The 18,132-nt window shown below is 43.8% G+C and overlaps 1 protein-coding gene across 1 annotated transcript in view; it reads right to left on the reverse strand.

Moving 5' to 3' along the window:
• The window catches only part of LOC120785677 (protocadherin Fat 4), a 102,413-nt gene that overhangs the window by 18,177 nt on the left and 66,104 nt on the right, over positions 1 to 18,132 (reverse strand). The window contains exons 7-9 of the mRNA XM_040120552.1: positions 8,434 to 8,614; positions 5,264 to 5,514; positions 318 to 4,667 (exon numbers count right to left, since the gene is read on the reverse strand). Of these exons, the coding sequence (XP_039976486.1) occupies positions 318 to 4,667; positions 5,264 to 5,514; positions 8,434 to 8,614 (4,782 nt within the window). The remainder of the gene's footprint in view (positions 1 to 317; positions 4,668 to 5,263; positions 5,515 to 8,433; positions 8,615 to 18,132) is intronic.

Here is an 18,132-nt window from a genome sequence, read left to right on the forward strand (position 1 = left end):
TTGCATCATCCTTTTTATTAAAGCAAACATGGCGGGCTGATATGCGTCGCAGCAGATACCCCCCAACTAGTAAGCCGAAAACCAAACTGTTTCTGGCATTAATGCTTGTATGCTATGGCTACAACACCTCCTGGAAACCTTCAGAAGCAAATATTTTCCTTGGACCTAAAGCTTTGTCTGTGAGTACTTTATTGTGAGTGTCAGCTTATGTGTGTGTGTGTGTGTGTGCGTGTCCCATGTGCTTTTTTTTTCTAAGCCTAACATAAGTGCCACTGAGACTGGTTACACATAAAATGTGACTCCTTTGTGTGTCGTACCTGCAAAGCCGGATTTGCAGAGGCAGTTGAAGCCGCCGGGGAAGTTCTGGCACAGCGCCCCGTTCTTGCAAGGATTGGAAAGGCATTCGTTGATATCCCTCTCACAGGCCATCCCAGTGAAACCTTCAGGACAGGTGCAGGAGAAACCTCCCACCAAATTGTGGCAGGTGCCGCCATTGTGACAGGGTGATGGCTGACACTCGTCAATGTCTGTCTCACACAGAGCTCCTGTGTATCCTGGCCTGCAGCTGCAGGCATAGGGCTGCAGGGGGTGGTTGGAAACAAGGATAACTGGGACACTTTCTTCTGTCTTCATATCAGGCCCGACACTGAGACGCCGCTTGCAGCTGCCTCCATTCTGGCACGGGTTATGTGTGCAAGGATCATGGTCCACCGCATCTATTTGCACCCCGCTCTGTCTATATAAAATGTCTTTGATACTCTGGAAGAATGTGGCCACGCCGCTGGGGTTGACATATTGTCCATGGCCCCGTTTCACAGCTGCCATCAGGAAAGTCTGATTGTTGAGCTCAAATGCTCCATAAAGCAGCACCCCAGTGCCTAGTCCTGCTAGCTGAGAGTTGGCAATGCGTAAGAAGCTGAGGTAGTGGTTGGTAAGGAAGTTTTTCACTCCTTGAGAGTTGAGACGGATGAGTATGCTGTTGTCCACTGTGGCATTAGTGAAGCCCATGAAGAGGACTCTGGCTGTATTGCTGACTGAACCGTGGACACCATCACTGCTACGGATGGTTATCTCAAATGTTCCATCTGTTGAGCGGGCTTTAGAGTTGAGGTTGCACGTTCCAGTTGGGATACTAAACAGACCAGAGGATGGAGGGATTAGGGAGCAGTGGAACCTGTCTTGAATGTCAGGGTCTTGGGGTTTGACATCTCCCAAAGAACCTCCAGGAAACATGTTCCCAAAGTAGTGGACAAAGATTTCCATGGACCTCGGCTCTGAAGGGTTGTCATTCTGATCATTTATTTTGACATGGATTGTTCCTGTGGAGGACATTTGAGGCACACCAGAGTCCTTGATCACAACAGAAAGGTAGAAGTCGCTAATCTGTTCTCTGTCGATCTCCCGACTGGTGGTTAACACTCCAGCTGAACTGAGGCTGAAGTAGCTGTTGGCAGAGCCAGAACTGAGGAGGCTGTATAAGAAGGGGCCTTGGTTGGGTGTTAGATCTGGGTCAGAAGCTGTTAGTGTCGTAACTGCAGTGCCAGCTCTCTGGTTTTCCATTACTTCAGCGTAAGCGGTTGTCAAAGTTGGACCGTTATCATTGATATCCTCCAGATTCACAATCACGGTGGCGCTTCCGGTTGCAGGAGGGGTGCCAGTATCCACAGCTACAACAGTTAGATTATACACAGGAGTTGTTTCTCTGTCCAGCTCTGCAGCCACAGACACTTGGCCAGTTTTTGGGTTGATAGTAAAAACATTGTTATTAAGCTCAGGAGCAATGGAGTAAGAAAATCTGCTCCAGCTCGGGACAGAATCTGAGTCCTCAGCGCTCACAAAGGTAACCAGACCACCTGTTGAGAGACCTTCACTAACCTGCACATCATACAGTTCTTGGGTAAAAACAGGAGGGTCGTTGGCATCGAGAATTGTGATATTTACAAACACTTCGTCAATATCTGCCCCACGGATGCTTCCTGCATTCTTGGCCAACACCTTCAGTGAAATTTTTTCCTCTTTCTCACGGTCTAGTGTACCTGTGACATAAATCTGGCCCGTTTTCTTGTTGATACCAAAGCCTTTCTTTCTGCTGTTCCCGAAAATGAGGTAGTAAACCACTCCATCATCTCCTTGGTCTCGATCACTGGCAAACACTTCCCCGACCACTGTGCCTTTTGGAGCAGCTTCAGAGATTTCAAAGTAATACTGTTTGGAGACAAAGCGGGGTACGTATTCATTGGCTCCCTTTAGCTGAATGTTGACATTGGCGAAGCTGCAGCGCTCCTCGTCTGGGACATTGAAGGCCTTCACTGTTAAGTGGTAGACCTGCTTAGCCTCGTAATCCAAGAAGCCCTGGGTGGTGATGGTGCCCGTGTTCGGGTCAATAACAAAGAGGTCACTGTCTGATGACTGTATCACGTAAGCCATGACTGCATTAGCCCCTGAATCACGGTCTGTGGCATTCATTTTGACAACAGTGGTGCCACTGGGAACGTTCTCCTGTACAATGGGGAAGTACTCGTCAGGATCAAACACAGGAGGGTTGTCATTCACATCAGTTACATGTACCGTGACGGTCACATAACTTGTTTTTGCAATCCAGCCACCATCAGTGGCTGAAACTCTAAGCTCATGTTGTTGCTTCTCTTCAAAGTCCAGAGGGTGAGCTAGGGATAACACTCCAGTTTTACTATTAAGTACAAACAGACCCTTATTGTTGCCTGACGTAATATTGTAAGTGATAAGGCCATTCATTTCTTTATCTTTGTCTCTGGCAGACAGGGTCCTTATTGCTGTTCCCACAGCAAGGCTTTCAGGTATAGTAGCTGAGATTTGGCTTTGTGAGAACTCAGGTGTGTGGTGGTTTTCCTCTGTGACTGCAATTCGCACTGACGTTCGTGCTGACAAAGGAGGATTTCCTCTGTCACTCGCTGTGATGTCAATGAGGAAGATTTTTTTCATATCAGATGTAAGAGAGGAGGCAACACTAATCCATCCACTTGTTTTATCCAGTTTGAACTTACTAGAGCTGTTTCCACCTGTTATCAAGTACTCAACCTCAGAATTAAGGCCAAAGTCTTTTTTGTCTTGAGCTACAACCCTAATCAGTCTGGTGCCAACCTTGACACTTTTGGTGACAGGAGTAAAGTACCCAGGCGAATCAAACTCAGGGGGATTATCATTACTGTCTACAATGTTTACAATTACTGTTGTCTCACTCATCAAAGGCTTGACTGCCCGGTCTGAGGCTGTGACAATGAAGCTGTGGCGATTTATATTTATACTACTAGCACCTGTTGAGTTCTGATATTTTAACTGCTGCTTCACAAATATCTCTCCAGAGCTGGCATTAATTCTGAAATACTCGGACTGGGACCGAATGAAATAGAAAATTTTGCCATTGAAACCCACATCAGGATCTGTGGCAGACACCTGTGTGACCAGGGAGCCCACTTCTGTGAGTTCAGGGTAGTCCAGATAGTAAGAGGGACGACCAAATCTGGGGGCATTATCGTTAATATCCGTTATGAATATGGTGACATCTGTGCTTACTGTCCAACCAGAGTCATGGGCAGACACTTTGACAATGTAGTGATCGGTGTCTTCTCTATTGAGTGGCCTACTTATTGTTATGTCTCCTGTATTTGGATTAATATTGAAAGGAAGGCTTGTGTCTGTAATTGAATATCGGCTAATGGCATTGGAACCAGCATCCTCATCTGTGGTGGTTACTCTGGTGACAGTGTAACCCACCGGGGCATTTTCAGCCACTGTAGCACTAAAGATTTTGGAAAACCTGGGGGCATTGTCATTCACATCCAGTACACTGATTATCACTTTGACTTCTGTGTTTTTGGGTGGCGACCCCCGGTCAGTGGCTTTGACTTTCAAAGTGTACTGGGCCACCTTCTCCCGGTCCAGTGGCCTGGTGGTTCGTATTTCGCCAGTTGCTCGATTAATGCTGAAACTGTTCTCCTTGTTGCCATCAATGATGGCATATTCCAGCTGTCCATTTTGCCCACTGTCCAGATCAACAGCAGAGACCATCAGCACCCGCTGCGGTGAAAGGTTCTCCAGTATTTCAGCATGGAAAGGATCCTTATCAAACACCGGGTGATTATCGTTCACGTCGAGCACAGTTATTTCCACTTTCTCATAAGAGGAGTAAGGTGGGAAGCCCTGATCTCTGGCCTCAATCCAGAGAACATACTTCTGAATGTGTTCATAATCCAGTGAGTGTCTGATTGACAGTTCGCCTGACAGCTGGTCAATATGAAAAGCATTATCCAGGTTGCCGCTGGCGATGTAATATGACAGAGGTCCACCCCTCATAGAAGACCCAGTCACCATTGTAACAACGTGGTTTGTTGGCTGGCTCTCAGCGAACGTGAATACATGCTCCTTCACCTTAATGACAGGGAAGTTTCCTCCAGTAACGAAGCGGACAGTCACAGTAGTCGTATCAGTTTTGGGATTAGCTCCGCTGTCTTTTACTCGAACTGTGAGGGTAACTTCTGAGCTTCCCGTCAGCCTCTCATTGGCAGTGATGGCGCCTCTGACTGGGTCGATCTTGAATTTCTCAGAGTTGCGCCCCATCAGGGAGTAGTGCAGCTGGGCATTGGAACTCGAGTCCTCATCAGTGACCGTAACAGCAAAGACCAAAGACCCTAAGGACACAAATGAGGATAAATTAGTTTTACTACATTTAATAAAAGCCATCATCTGTAATCTTCTACATAAACATACCTATGCAGACAAATGCAAGACCCTGGGGTGGCTGTCTGCATGTTGAAGTGACCTTGGGAAAGATACTGAACACCAAATTGCCCCCGATGTATTGGTTTATGAATGTGCGTGCATAGAAAGCACTGTTCGTATAGAAAAAGTGCTGTATGAATGTGTGTGTGAATGGTTGAATGCGACTAGAAAAGTGCAGTCCATTTACCATTTACCCCAAATAATAATTATAACTTGTGTAGCCTTATTATATTTTGCAAGGAGAGAAAACACCTATTTGTTTAAAACTAAAGCAAAACTCATTTTAAAAACCTGTAGGTGTCCTATTTCATTAAAACAGGGCACCCACAAAGTCAAATCAAGCACATATAATTAAACCCTGTAAGTACAGTAACAGTGAGAACAGGTGCAAACCATTAAATTTTTCTTTAAGGCATGTACTACCTGCTGCAGTAGAGGCGGGGATGTGGGTGACGTAGGTGTGGTGGTGGAACCCTGTACTACCACCTTTAAGGCATGTACTAACCTGCTGCAGTAGAGGCCGGGATGTGGGTGACGTAGGGGTGGTGGTGGAACCGTGGAGGGTTATCATTGATATCTGCCACCGTCACGGACACGGTGGCGGAGCTGGACAAGCCCTCGGGCTGCCCCCCATCGGTTGCCACAACCAGCAGCTGGTAATTAGCCCTGTCTTCTCGGTCAAGCAGGGAGCTGGTAATAATCTGTCCTGTAGCAGGGTTGATAGAGAACTGGCCGTGTCCTCCGGTCAGGCTGTAGCTGTGGGAAAGATAAAAAAGGGCAAGTTTCAATGAAAGCTTTGTGAAGTTTGATGAACAAGGGACTGAGTCCACTCAGATGACTAACTGAATGTGTGTTTGGTTGTTTGTGGTCCTAGTAATCAGCTATCCTAAACTACAAAGAATGTTCCTGATTGCTAATTTGTTTTCACTCCTAACTACAATTTTCCATGTCTGACAGAATGCAAAGACACTAATTTCAGAATTCTCATCTCTGTCTTTGCCCGTGGAAATTTCAGTTTGTCAGTTTGCATTAGTGAAAATCCTCTGTAACCAGCTCTAACCAGAAGTGCATGAGAAGTGCTTATGGAAAAAGAAAATCCACAAAAGATGACGAGGGCTTTTAAATGGATTTTTACTGCACACGCATATATCGGGCTGTTTCTTGTGTTTCAAATAAGTTATTAAATTGTGAAAGCACACTGAAAACTGTGGAATTATACATTCTTAGACTTTTAGTCCATCAAATTCTCCTAAATACCTTTACTCAGTGGGTATGGAGCTACTTCAAATCCCTCATTATGAGCACATCTCATATTACAATGAGGTGATTGTGTTATTATAGTTGTTTCTGATGTAAATACTGGCTCTCAGGTGACACATGAGTCATTCCCCTGAAACAGTTTCTGCATATCATTTGCTGCTCTGACACTGACTTAAGGGTCTGGCTCTGTACTTCCAAAATGTGGTCTATAGAGGGCACTGTTTCAAGCGTCACAGAAAGAGATTTAATAGAAAAAAAAAAAAAAATGCAGAAATATGTTCAATAATGGGCAGCATATTGTACTGGCATGACATCTGATCAGTGAGTTAACTGACTGAGGCTTCCAGGTTCATGTTCTATCAAATGCAGGCACTGTTTTCTGCTTCACTGCACACAGAGACCCCTGTGGTTCAGAGTGCCTTCTCTGCTGAGGCTGAAAAACGCCAGAAGCCTTTATTTGAATGATCTTATTCATCTTATTAAATTCTCTTCAATTTACTTTACATTGTTGTTGAACATGCTACTTATAAAAGAAAAAAAAAAATCAATAGCTATAAAAATATATATCACATACAACACAAACAAACGACACAAAAGTACATCCATACATAACATCACATAACATAAATCTCCTCGGGAGTGAGGGGCCACACTCTCTGGCTTTCAAACAAATATCATGTTTCACCCGGTATCTCACAAGTCTCCAGCAGGACCCAGACATAAATGTAAACTGACACATACATGTACACACCAGTGCATATTTTGAAAGGGCTTCTTGAAAAAGCATCCCCCTTCGGAGATGAGACAACAAATTACAGAACAATGTGTGAACGTGGAGTGGATGCAAAGCTTCTGGAGCGTTTAGACATCATCAACAACATAAACACAGATGCTTGTGGTCCCGACAGTGCAGAGACAAGTCCAAGATTGAGACTTACTTTTAATGGGCTGTGAGAATAAAAACTATTAACTGAAGGTAACCAGTTCTGGTCTCCATTAAGGGTCTCGAACCCCCTGGAACCCCTGATGGGCACAACTCGTACTGTCATAGACAATTAACATCCTCATTACCGTGTTTTGGGAAACTGGAGCGCATTGCGTTACCCCCCAACGTGTACCCAGTGGGGTTACTGAGGAGAGAGGAGGGGTTGGACTTGAGTCAGCGTCCGGCCTGACAGAGACTGGCCAGAAGCGCTTTCAAGCTCCCCCATGGAGGGGGCTGGGAGTGTGAAAAAGTTGTCATCTAGCTTAAGAATAGCAGCCCAAACAATGACTTTGGGTGTTGACTACCACTCTACACTCGCCGCCGAAACTCCTGTCACCAGCTGAAACATCAGCCTGGAATTTCACAAAGCTGGTGATGAGGTAAAACGTTTCACTGAAGCCACAATGCAAGCCAAAACCTGGTCCTGCATAGTCCTGAGAGGGTATTTTCACACCAGGGAATCAAAGCAAACTAAAACTGACCCGATTACTGACAGCAGTAACTGGACCTGTACAAAGAGAAACAGATCTTCCTGGATTGTAAAAAAGGGCTTAATTAGTTTTAGGGGCACAAAAGATTTTATTCCTCCATTAATATGTCATAAAATAAAATGTAAAATTAACTTTTAGTGCAAAATATGGTCTGTTCCCTGCAGAGGTCCCTGGAAAAATTGAATCAATCTTTGAGGAAATATCTGTAATTCGTTATTGGTGATTATTTGCATGTTTTTTTTTTTTTTTTTTTCTTTTTGCCACTGCTGTCTTGCTCCTGCCATTTAAACTGGTGGGCAACAATAAACTCCTAGTTTAACTGTCAATTCAAGAAATGAAATAAAATCTTATAATTTGACTATTTCAAGATTTTACTTTTGGCGATACGAGGACATTCTCATTTGTCTAAACATTTTTGTTGGTAATTATCTCATTATGATGCCCCCTTATAAAACCAGTCCCTTGCAAACCTACCTCTCTTCCAACTTGAATGGTCAGAATAACTAGATCAAAGTCCAACCTCTGTTTGATAGATGATATATAATTTGGGTTAAAAGTGTGTTGGGTTAAAAGTGCTTTGCAGAGTAGCAAAGTACTGCAAACATGTAAACATTTCTCGTGTGTCACCACATCTTTCTCTCAACTCAATAATTAAAGCATAAAAACAAGACCCTCCACTAGAAAATACATGTGTATAAAAAACCCCACATAACTAGATCAAATGCAAGATACAATAAACAGAAAATTTTAAGAAATGAAGCATGTCTTTTATGAGGATCAAATGACTTCAAAATTAAAACCCTCCATAGTGAGGACTTTTCGACTAACCATTAGTTCTCACAAGTAGAATACAAAAAGGCGTCTCCTCAAAAATAAAATAAACGATCAGTATATATGTGAAAGTGAACCACAGAAGTTCAAAGGCCTCTTCATCAGTACCTTATGACACCATTGACGCCCACGTCTGCATCCGAGCTGTTGACCAGCAGCACATCGGTCCCTGTCGGGGCGTCCTCCATGATGGTGGTGTGGAAGGTGGAGGAGGTGAAAACAGGGACGTTATCGTTCACGTCGTCCACCAGAACGGTCACCGTCCCCGTGCCGCTCAGAGGTGGAGAACCTAGAGATGGAGGGAGGAAGGAAAAGGAAAAAAATAAGGATGAGTGACGACAGAAGTTTGCTTTTTCCCCTCAGTGAGCACACTAAAAAGAAGTGAGGGAGAAACTGCCCCAGTCACCAGGACAGCAGCAATGCATTAGACTTTCCAATCACATGACAGACCTGAACGTGGAGAATTTTCTAACTGACCTTCAACCTTTGTGTGCCACAGCATGCTGGTAAAGGGGACACACGTGAGCGCCGTTAAGACTCCCATTTTGAGATTTGACACATGGCGACTTATTACGTAATTCAGCGGGATCCACGCCGAACCAATCCCCACTCCTGTGAAGGTTCAGTCCTAATATTCCTGCTGCATTTAATTCAAGGAAATATCTCTGGTTTGGGTTTCCATCGGTCGTACTGCCACATCAACACACATCAGCGTGGGACACATCAAAAGGGCTCAATGTCTCTGAAACCAAATCTTTCAGGCATCCTTCCTGGGGTTTTGGACACGCATAGATTTAATCTCTACAGAGGGGTATCTATTTTAAGGTGCACGGCACCGAGTGAGCTAGTCTGTGGAATATGAGCGAGGAGAAGTTCTATTTTCAGCAAAAATCTAACCGTTTTTCTCCCAGAGCGGGTGACGAAACAGGGCTCACTGGGCCCCTGGGGATGGATTTAAATCAATAGCAGATGAAAACATGCTGCAATGCAGAAAAACCTGAAGAGAAAAAAGAGACTCAGACATCTGCCTTGCTTGATCTGCCCTTTATAATCTTTCCTTAAATGGCACGCTGAACTGCCTGATGTATATTCCAAACATACACATGAGTTCAGCCTCATTACTTAAAGTCACAATGTGGGATTCTGGGACATCTTGAAAAGACCTGGAGGTATTTTGAACTCTTAATGATTTGCATTTGTTTATATTGTTCATAAGGACAGGGAATACCTGAGGATTGAGAAAAGCTGAGCTCTGCAAACTGTATGAAGGACTTTTTCCTACCTCTAACATGTAGTTGTTCCCTCCTGCAGCTCTCTTCAGGAATCAATGTGAATGTGTCAGCTATAATACACCAAAATAAAAAACATACACAAACCCGAGCTCGTCCCTGTGCCTGTGTACTCAGCTGTTGAAAACATTAGATGCTTGAACTTGCGTACCATGGGGGCCTGGATTAATAAAAGATAATAAAAAACATTGGACTGTGGCCACCAAAATTCTCTCTTAATGCGGAGCTGTGCAAAATCAAAACATAAAGAATCTGAGAAAAGAGGGTGTTGAGGGGTGGAGGGTCGGAAAGGAAAGCTTCAGGGACGCTCTTGCTCTGTTGCTCAGCCAGCGAGGATAATCCTGTAAATATGAGAAAATCAGAGCAATATGCTCATTTTATTTTTTGCCAATTATTCTCATTTGAAAGTCGGATAAATCACCTTTCCCTCACCGGTCTCCTGAGCTGACACACGCTGCTAAAATGACTCCTCTCTGTCAGACCGAATGTCACCGCAAGATGGTATGTGGGGAAATGTATCACGAGCACCACTGAGGAAAAACATTTGCTTCTAGACACATTGAGACTTGTTGCACAGGTACTGTAATGAAGCCACTACAACTTTTTTGATTAACTTTGTGTTTAGGATTAAATACAGATTTTGCTACAAGACCATTTTTTGTTCATTCAACAAAAGATACAAACAAAAAATACAGTCTAAAATGTGCAAAATTGGCATTTAAATAAGGAAATATCCAACCAAAGAGTAAGAAAAGAAAACCACGAATCTGACCAGGCCTTTGATGCAAACTTTCGACAATGGAAGGTTTTCAAAACTCGGTGCTTTGGACACCTTTTGGTTAGTACTAAAAAAATACTGAGGTATACAGGTATAGAGATTCGTACTTTACATACAGTATGTGCCAGCATGACAAGAAACAGGATTTCAACCCCCTCAAACAGCGTCCCACCTACTGAAGGGTCCTTGAGCAACAAATGAAATCCCCTACGAGCTCTGCAGCTGCTGTTAAATTGCTGACACTGAACTGTGACCTCCCTGTGGGCAGAGGGGAGAAAGAGAATATTCTTACAAAGATCAACAAATTTGAACATTATTGTGGGGTTTTGGAGACCACCGCGGATTCTTTCAGGAGGGCAGGGGATTCCTCACAAAATGAGACTTGAGATAGCTTACTGTAACATCGCTTCGCTGCCTGGCTTTATGATAATAAACAGACATTCAACCTTAAGCTTGTCGTGTATCCAGGTTTTCTGGTCAGAACAGAAGTGGCTAACATGAGAGTTCAGGATAAACACAGCTGAATTCCAGAAGCAAAATAAATGATACAAACAGAGGTAAACAATTTTTATCCCCAAAGAGGTCCAGAAACCATACAACACTGATCTTTAGTGAGTCATTACCAAAGTGAGTCATGTCCTCCGCAGTTCTAGCTGAAACTTTGCTGAATCCATTGTTTATAACCAAATATAGACAATGTTGAATTTTGAGGTGACTATGTATTTCCACCTTTACAAATATTTGTGATGAAGAGAATGCTGCTTATAACAAAAATACTTCAAACTCACTGGCGATTTATACACAGGGACGTCCAGCTACATGTTTGGTGTCAAATGCAAAGAATTACCTGCGGCAGGGACACAATCAAAGCAGAACACGTAAACTGTGGTATGCAGTTTAGACGGCGTACAGTCCATACTGTATCATCACAGGGATTTTAAGCAATCAAAGGAACTCAACATGTGGCCGAGATCTCAAACAAATGTTGTCAGCGGGATTACATAATCGACATAATACTTGATGGCGACTTTCTAATCCACCTACACCCAAGCCCGCGGTGTCACACGTTCAAAGTGTGCGACCAGACTGAATTGACATGAGTCATCCTTCGGGAGGTCGTCATGGCAACAGATTAGGGCAGCTCCTCCTCCACTGATCCTCTTAATTGACGAGCGATCCAAGTCAGCGAGGTGTCCGCGCCACTTTAAGTTAACGGCTGTGGAGCCGCTGCTGCCGACTGCCAAGTGTGTCTGGCAGTCAGCGACTCACCGAGGCTGATCAAAGACGTTCTGCGCAGGCTGGAGCTGCTGGGCTGATAAGTGGCTCTGAGCGCTAAGGGGCTTTGTCTACAGAAGCCATTAGCTCCAACCGAGAGACTGAGTGAATGAAGAAAATATTTGTTTTTGAATATCAAGCCAGCTGCTATATTTTTCTGAACTCAAAGTGCCTTCTGTTAAACAGTGAGCCAACTCTTGCGTTTCAATAGCATTGTTTCTCCACCGAGAGCGGAAGCAGGCCAAGCTACAAGGCTGGCCCAGTGTGTGTGTGTAAGTGTGTATGCGTCTGAGTGTGTGTGAGCGTGTGTTTGCGTGTATGTGGAGCAGAATGCCCTCCTTCCAGGCGTTTCGCTTTTGCACGGGATGTGATGTCACAACCTGTTTACTGCCTCGGGAGAACGAACAGCCTCCTCCGCCACCATTTGTGCGGCCTTTGACCTGCCAATCCTCTGTCACCAAGCGCATCGGGGACTCTGAGGCACAGGACACTGTTACCGCAACTAATCCTTAGTAGGCAGAGAGGAGGACCCCCAAGTGAAGACCTAACCTGTGCTCCAAAGCCCCCTGATGCTCCCCTGTGCAACTCTGAACCCGTACTGACCCCGCCAATGGCCTGGGTTCAATCGGAGCATTTTTTGCATCTTTTTTTGCGTATCACCTCTCACAGCAACACGTCCCTCTGTGCAGCCTCGGGACGTGCCTTCTTAGCCTCCTGGGGCTCAGTGATATCACATAACCCCTGGCAGCTGTTCCCCCCCAAAACCTGCTGTCCAATGTGTAAATAGTTCAGATCTATCTTGTTACATCGCATGGGCTGACAGATTTAGTCATCGAGGAACACTATATCTTGGCAGGTATGCAAATGTATGTAAATGACAGTTGTTTCAAATAGCAATGGTTAAGGCGAGACATTCTTTAGATTATTCAATGGTGGCTGCTAAATAACAGAGTCACAATGGCAGCTGAGTATGTCGTCTGTTTACAATTCCTAAATTTCTTCTGGATACCATACCTGTGATAGTAAGTAAAACAATCCCAGAGGAGCCATTTTTTATGTAAAAAATAATGTCCACCTCTTCCCTTTTTTTCCTTTTTTTTTTTTTTTTTGAGGGAATGACTCAACAGGAGAGGAATGCTCTCCAAGAGTGCTGAGAAATGCCAGCATTTCTTCCAAACAGTCTTTGCTGGAATCTGGCAAAGCCAAGGGAAGAGTGTCAGGGTCAATGATTTAGACGACTGCAGCCGAGGCGGGTGTCACCTCGTGCACTGCGGCTCAAGCCGTGGAAGGGGGAGGGGGGGGATATGCCTAAATCTGGCGGCCCACAATCTGGTGCACCACTATATGACAAATGACATCATTTTGCCATGGAAAGAAAGCTGGTGGAAATTTGCAGCAGGAAGTCAGCTGCCTACCGGCGGCTGCCATGCACTGCGGTCTGAAAAGAATTTTTTCCATTGGCAAATCCTGTCATCAGACCCTTTATTCTTCTTCTTTCTGGAGTAGTTCTATAAATTTGACGCTCTTTATGAGGCTGCATACAACCGCAGCCCGTTTTGAGTTCCTGTTTTCATCTGGTATCCAATGATATTTGATGCCCTAACGTCATTAGTCTCAATGAAACCAGCCATGCAGGTAAATGTTCATCACAATTAAATGAAGGCATCTCTGAATCAGATCCAAAAACATATTCAAGTCACTGCTAATGCACGTTGGTCAGAAAAGAACTGAGGAACTAAAATGTTTGCATTCTCATTGCCATTATGCCTAAAGACCTGTAATTTGTAGATCACTTGTTGGCCAAAACAGATAAAGTAATCAAGGCACTACCTCACCTCTGTCTGAAGTTTGTGCCATGAGCATAATCTTATTTCAGGGGTTAATCTCAGGTCACTCAGGAAAGCAAACCGCCATGACCTGACACTACTCTCCTAGCGGTAACAGCCTCACATCATCGGTGCTTACTGTGCCTCACGCCGGGAAGTTATCAACATCATCGCTCAAAATTCAAGATAAATTGTGTTCTTTTAGGGGCGCAATTCTGCCGTGGCTGCTTTTGGAAGCAAATGCCACTCATCCCTTACTGCCCAGGCAAGTGTGTGTGTGTGTGTGTATTAGATCCAAATTCATCTCGGTTATTATTGCACACAAGGAAATGGGGTTTGGGACCAGAGAAGCATGCTCCCTCAATCAGTAAAGAAAATAGTGGACCTTGTGGTACGATGTTTCCATGAGGTGGTTTTGCCCCAGAGAGCTGTGCTGGAGTCACTGAGCTCTGAAGTGGTATGGATACCATAAAGAACAAGTCAGAGCTAAGTCCTGGTGATAAACCTGTCTCCAAGACTGATGGTTTTCTCAATGTGAAGACATCAGACTGATGTTATTCAGATAACTGCTTTTATCCTATGAGCAGCCATTACACTATGGGATGAAGTCGAAAAAGCTGGCGTCAGTGCACCTCGTTTCGCACAAAGCAACTCAAGCGTCGGGGAGCTCAAAGTGCTTGACCCACATGAGGATTCCTCCCTGCTCTAATTTAATCTAGAAACACCATTACCATTTAATTAAATACAGCACATTCCCTTCAGATTTAGGAATGACACAGTTGGGGCAGAGACAACCATAACAAAGCCCTCTGTTTGATATTTCCCAATAATCCCCAAGAACTTAAATGGGTTGTTAAACTGGCAGTGGGAATGACATTCAATTCTGTCTGCTAATATTTCACTGCTGCATCTGAGCTCAGATCTAAGCAGTTTGTTTCGGTGTGGATCACGTTTGGAGAAAATGGGAGAACCCAGAATGAACCCAAGGAATCGGCATCAATAATAACAGGCTTTCAGGACCCTTAGACTAAACTAGACCAGGTGACCATCTGCTGCCTCCTCTTCCACCCTAAAGATCCACAGACAGTTTTCTCTGTAAGCCTCTCAACCCAGAAAGCATTGTCTAGCATAAACATATGGCAGGGTCTAAACATCTTATTAGTGTACATTATCACTGGACAAATCACATTAACCTCCAAGAAGGTGCTGGGGCCATACTTTCTGAGCCGGGGGGGGTACAAATGCATGTGTTAATCACAATTAAGCTATCTGTTTTCTGACCGCTGCAGCTGCTATGAGGGCGCTCACTGCTGTGAGAGCCTCGCGGGGGGGTTGACTTGAGGGAAACAGCAGCACCCACCTCCTGGGAAAGGCTATGAGTTACCCCGAGTTGCTCAGTCTAAGCCGTGCTAAGAAGCAGGTTTGAGTGTCTCTGCTGGCACAAGAGATAATCTCTTTCTTAAATATATGACTGACTGATGTTTTATCAAAAACAGAATTGAGTTGAGCTGCCAACAGGAAGGATAGAGCCGGGATGTCCTAACAACTGGGTTCATTAAACCAGGAAGTCCAGGACAGGTTGACTTAGCGAAGACGGATGAATGTGTAAATTTATGAGACAGCCCATCTGTAGCCTGAAGCTTAAGGCTAAACGGTTAATTACGGTTTATGGACTGCGGCTAGATGGCTCTTAAGGGACAGCGTAAATAAAACATCATTACTGAGGGGGGAGAGAATTGGCCGCCACTGAGGCAAAATTGACATTTTTCTGCCTCTGAGAACCTGTTGCTTTGCGACAAAGCTTCTTTTAATGCGACCCCATCCAGCACCCATGAATGGCCCCAGTGGAGCCGAGTGCAGGGTGCGAGCTGTCCCACTGCCGCGTTTGCCAAACATAACAGAGTAAACAGAGATTTTCTCACAGTTAACAAGCAACAAAGTGAAAGGGATATGTCAGTTGAACACTTAAAGCTGCTACCCGGTATAAGGGGGAAAGAAAATTTCTAATAATACAGCAATCTCAGAGACATTCGTCAAATTAAACCTCAAATGTTATACAGCCTTCAAGTTATTTATGGAGTGCTACCTCTGACTGCTTTTGCATAATTTCTTCCCCATATGTTGAGGATAGGATTTGGCGGTTTGCAGGCAGGCATGGAAAGCATATTGACGAACAAAAAGTGCTGCTTATTTCCCCCTCATACTCTAGATCCTGCGGTGAAATTTAATGAAGCGACTTGCCTTTTGTGTTTTTATTACATCGGTGCTTTTATATGCTGCATTATTGAATATTTGTAAATACCTAGTTAACAGTGCATCTGTCGAGCGTTTTTCTGTTCTCTGGTGACAGAGCAATTCCAACAGATCATAACCAGTGTGAGAGGTGGAAAACATAGACTGTCAGTATGACTTTCTCATAATGGAACTCTGTAATGTTCATACACGGGTCATATAATTCTGAAATATGACTTTGGAAAAGTCTTTAGGAGTGAAAGCATGCGTACTTACTCACACAAACATTAAATAGCGCAGGTTATTTAAATAGAAAAGCAGGTTAGGAAGAGCTACAACTAGTCACGATACAATTAAGATTTGTGAGAACATGATGTGCTAACCAGGGTCCTGAGAGAAAGAGAGCAAATAAACATCATTAAAAAGTGGATCTTGCCAGGCTGAAGCACTAATCATCCAACCCACACAACCTTTTTAAAACCCCCATTACTTACCAAAGCTATTTACAAAAACATTTAGATCCAGCAATTGTTAAACGGTGTACCAGGGAGTGGAAAAGAGAAAACAGACTATAGGAAAAAACTCTGCAAGACCACATTGTTACTGCAACATTTTTTAAGAGCTGATCCAGAATGTTACTGCTCTGTTAAAGTTCATTTGAGGAACCTGATATTTTATTTGGCTAAGTCTTATGTTGCCACTAGACTGCAGACTGGCTGAAACCCTCAGAAATGGACCCCATTAAAGATTTATTGTGGCAGGCATTGGACAGTGATCTAGCAATGCCCCGCCACATTTTAACACCGCGTTATCAGTGTTCATACAGGACTTCATTTTCTCTACATTTCTATCTGGCTAACATGACAGAGATGGATAGACATATCCAGCTCTGGTTAAATTCTCCTCTTGCTCTTGTTCAAAACCAGATGACAGACCGGAGATTGACAGATCATTTTTCAACTAAAACTAAAACTCAACAAGACCGGAGGGTTTACACACCAGATTCATGGGAGCAATTTAAGAGATCCTGCTTTTAAATAAGGGTGGTCATTAAAATTCTTTATCTGCTAAGCGGTCGTTTAGCCCCCAATACTTCCCCTCACGCACCACCAGCCAAAAGGCCATATACAAACAGTGTGTTACTATTGAGCGATGTGCTGGAGGGATGTGAAAGACATGGGAACTCTATGCGACCGTAACCGCTGTAATAGACATGGGCCAGGGGATTTACTGTGCCTTCTCTTTAATAAATGTGACCAAATGCGGTGCATGTCAATGCGCCCCGAGGATGCTCTCACCACCACCACACGCAGACTCGCACAAACTCAGAGGCAACACATGTAAAACACACAAGAAAAAATGCGAACACTCACAGTTACAAATGTATAGAAACACAGAAAAAGAAAATGTGCGTGTGCATCAATGCACAGACATGTACAGACATACAACCTTACATGCAGCAGATGAACTATCACACAAACTGGTGTATTTCTTCAGTTTAATCTAAATTTTCCATCCGTTTTGGTCGATTTGAAGTAAATTCTTTAACATAACTTATCCCGGTCCACTCAAACTGAGCTTGAATACTTTAGTTATTTAAGGGTTAACAAAACCCACTGTAACCGAGGGAGGTTAAAGTGAGAGCCCTTACTTCCGAAGCGATCCAAGTCAAAAACTAAGACAGACACGGAACATGCAACACGAAATTAAGGAATAAAAATCCTTAAAACCCAAACTACATCAGTGAAAACTAACCCAGAGATAAATATCCATATCAAAATGCCTAAATATAGCAATACAGCAAACTGAAATACAACAAACCTCTACCTGATCTAATTCTTGACTTGTGTATGACTCAAAACTGCACATACTGGAAGTCTTGACCTTACATCTAAAAATCCCTTGTGTTCTTGACAACTGGAAGTGACTTCCCCTCATGATAATACCAGCATGAAAAAGGGTTTCTTACAATACTATTTACTCCTTCACAATACAGTTTGACAAGAAATAGGTGGACCCAGTGTTTTCATATTATGTAAAATTATTAAGGTTATGAGGACCGAAGGAAAGAGACTTGTTTAGAGAACATAAAGAATGATAACAAACTTTCTGGTGCTTTTAAAAGGCGAATCAACCGCAAGAACCCTCGACTGACCAGTGGCAATGTGTAAAAAAAATATGTTTTCTACGACCGCGGATGGCTACTTAAACCCGTTCCAGTAACACCGCTTGGCAACAGAATTTTACTGTGCGACTCAGTTGGAGACCTCATTGTTTTACATTCCTCCAAGCAGGCATAACTTGTACGTTGCTAAGCAGAGGCTTAAAAATCTGATTTGCCTGCAGCTGATCCAGATGTTGGCTGAACAGTAAGATCAGCCAGGGACCCTGCAGACCCCCAAATATC

This window comes from Xiphias gladius, chromosome 23 (genome assembly GCF_016859285.1).
Source record: "Xiphias gladius isolate SHS-SW01 ecotype Sanya breed wild chromosome 23, ASM1685928v1, whole genome shotgun sequence".
Classification (NCBI taxonomy): Eukaryota; Metazoa; Chordata; class Actinopteri; order Istiophoriformes; family Xiphiidae; genus Xiphias; species Xiphias gladius.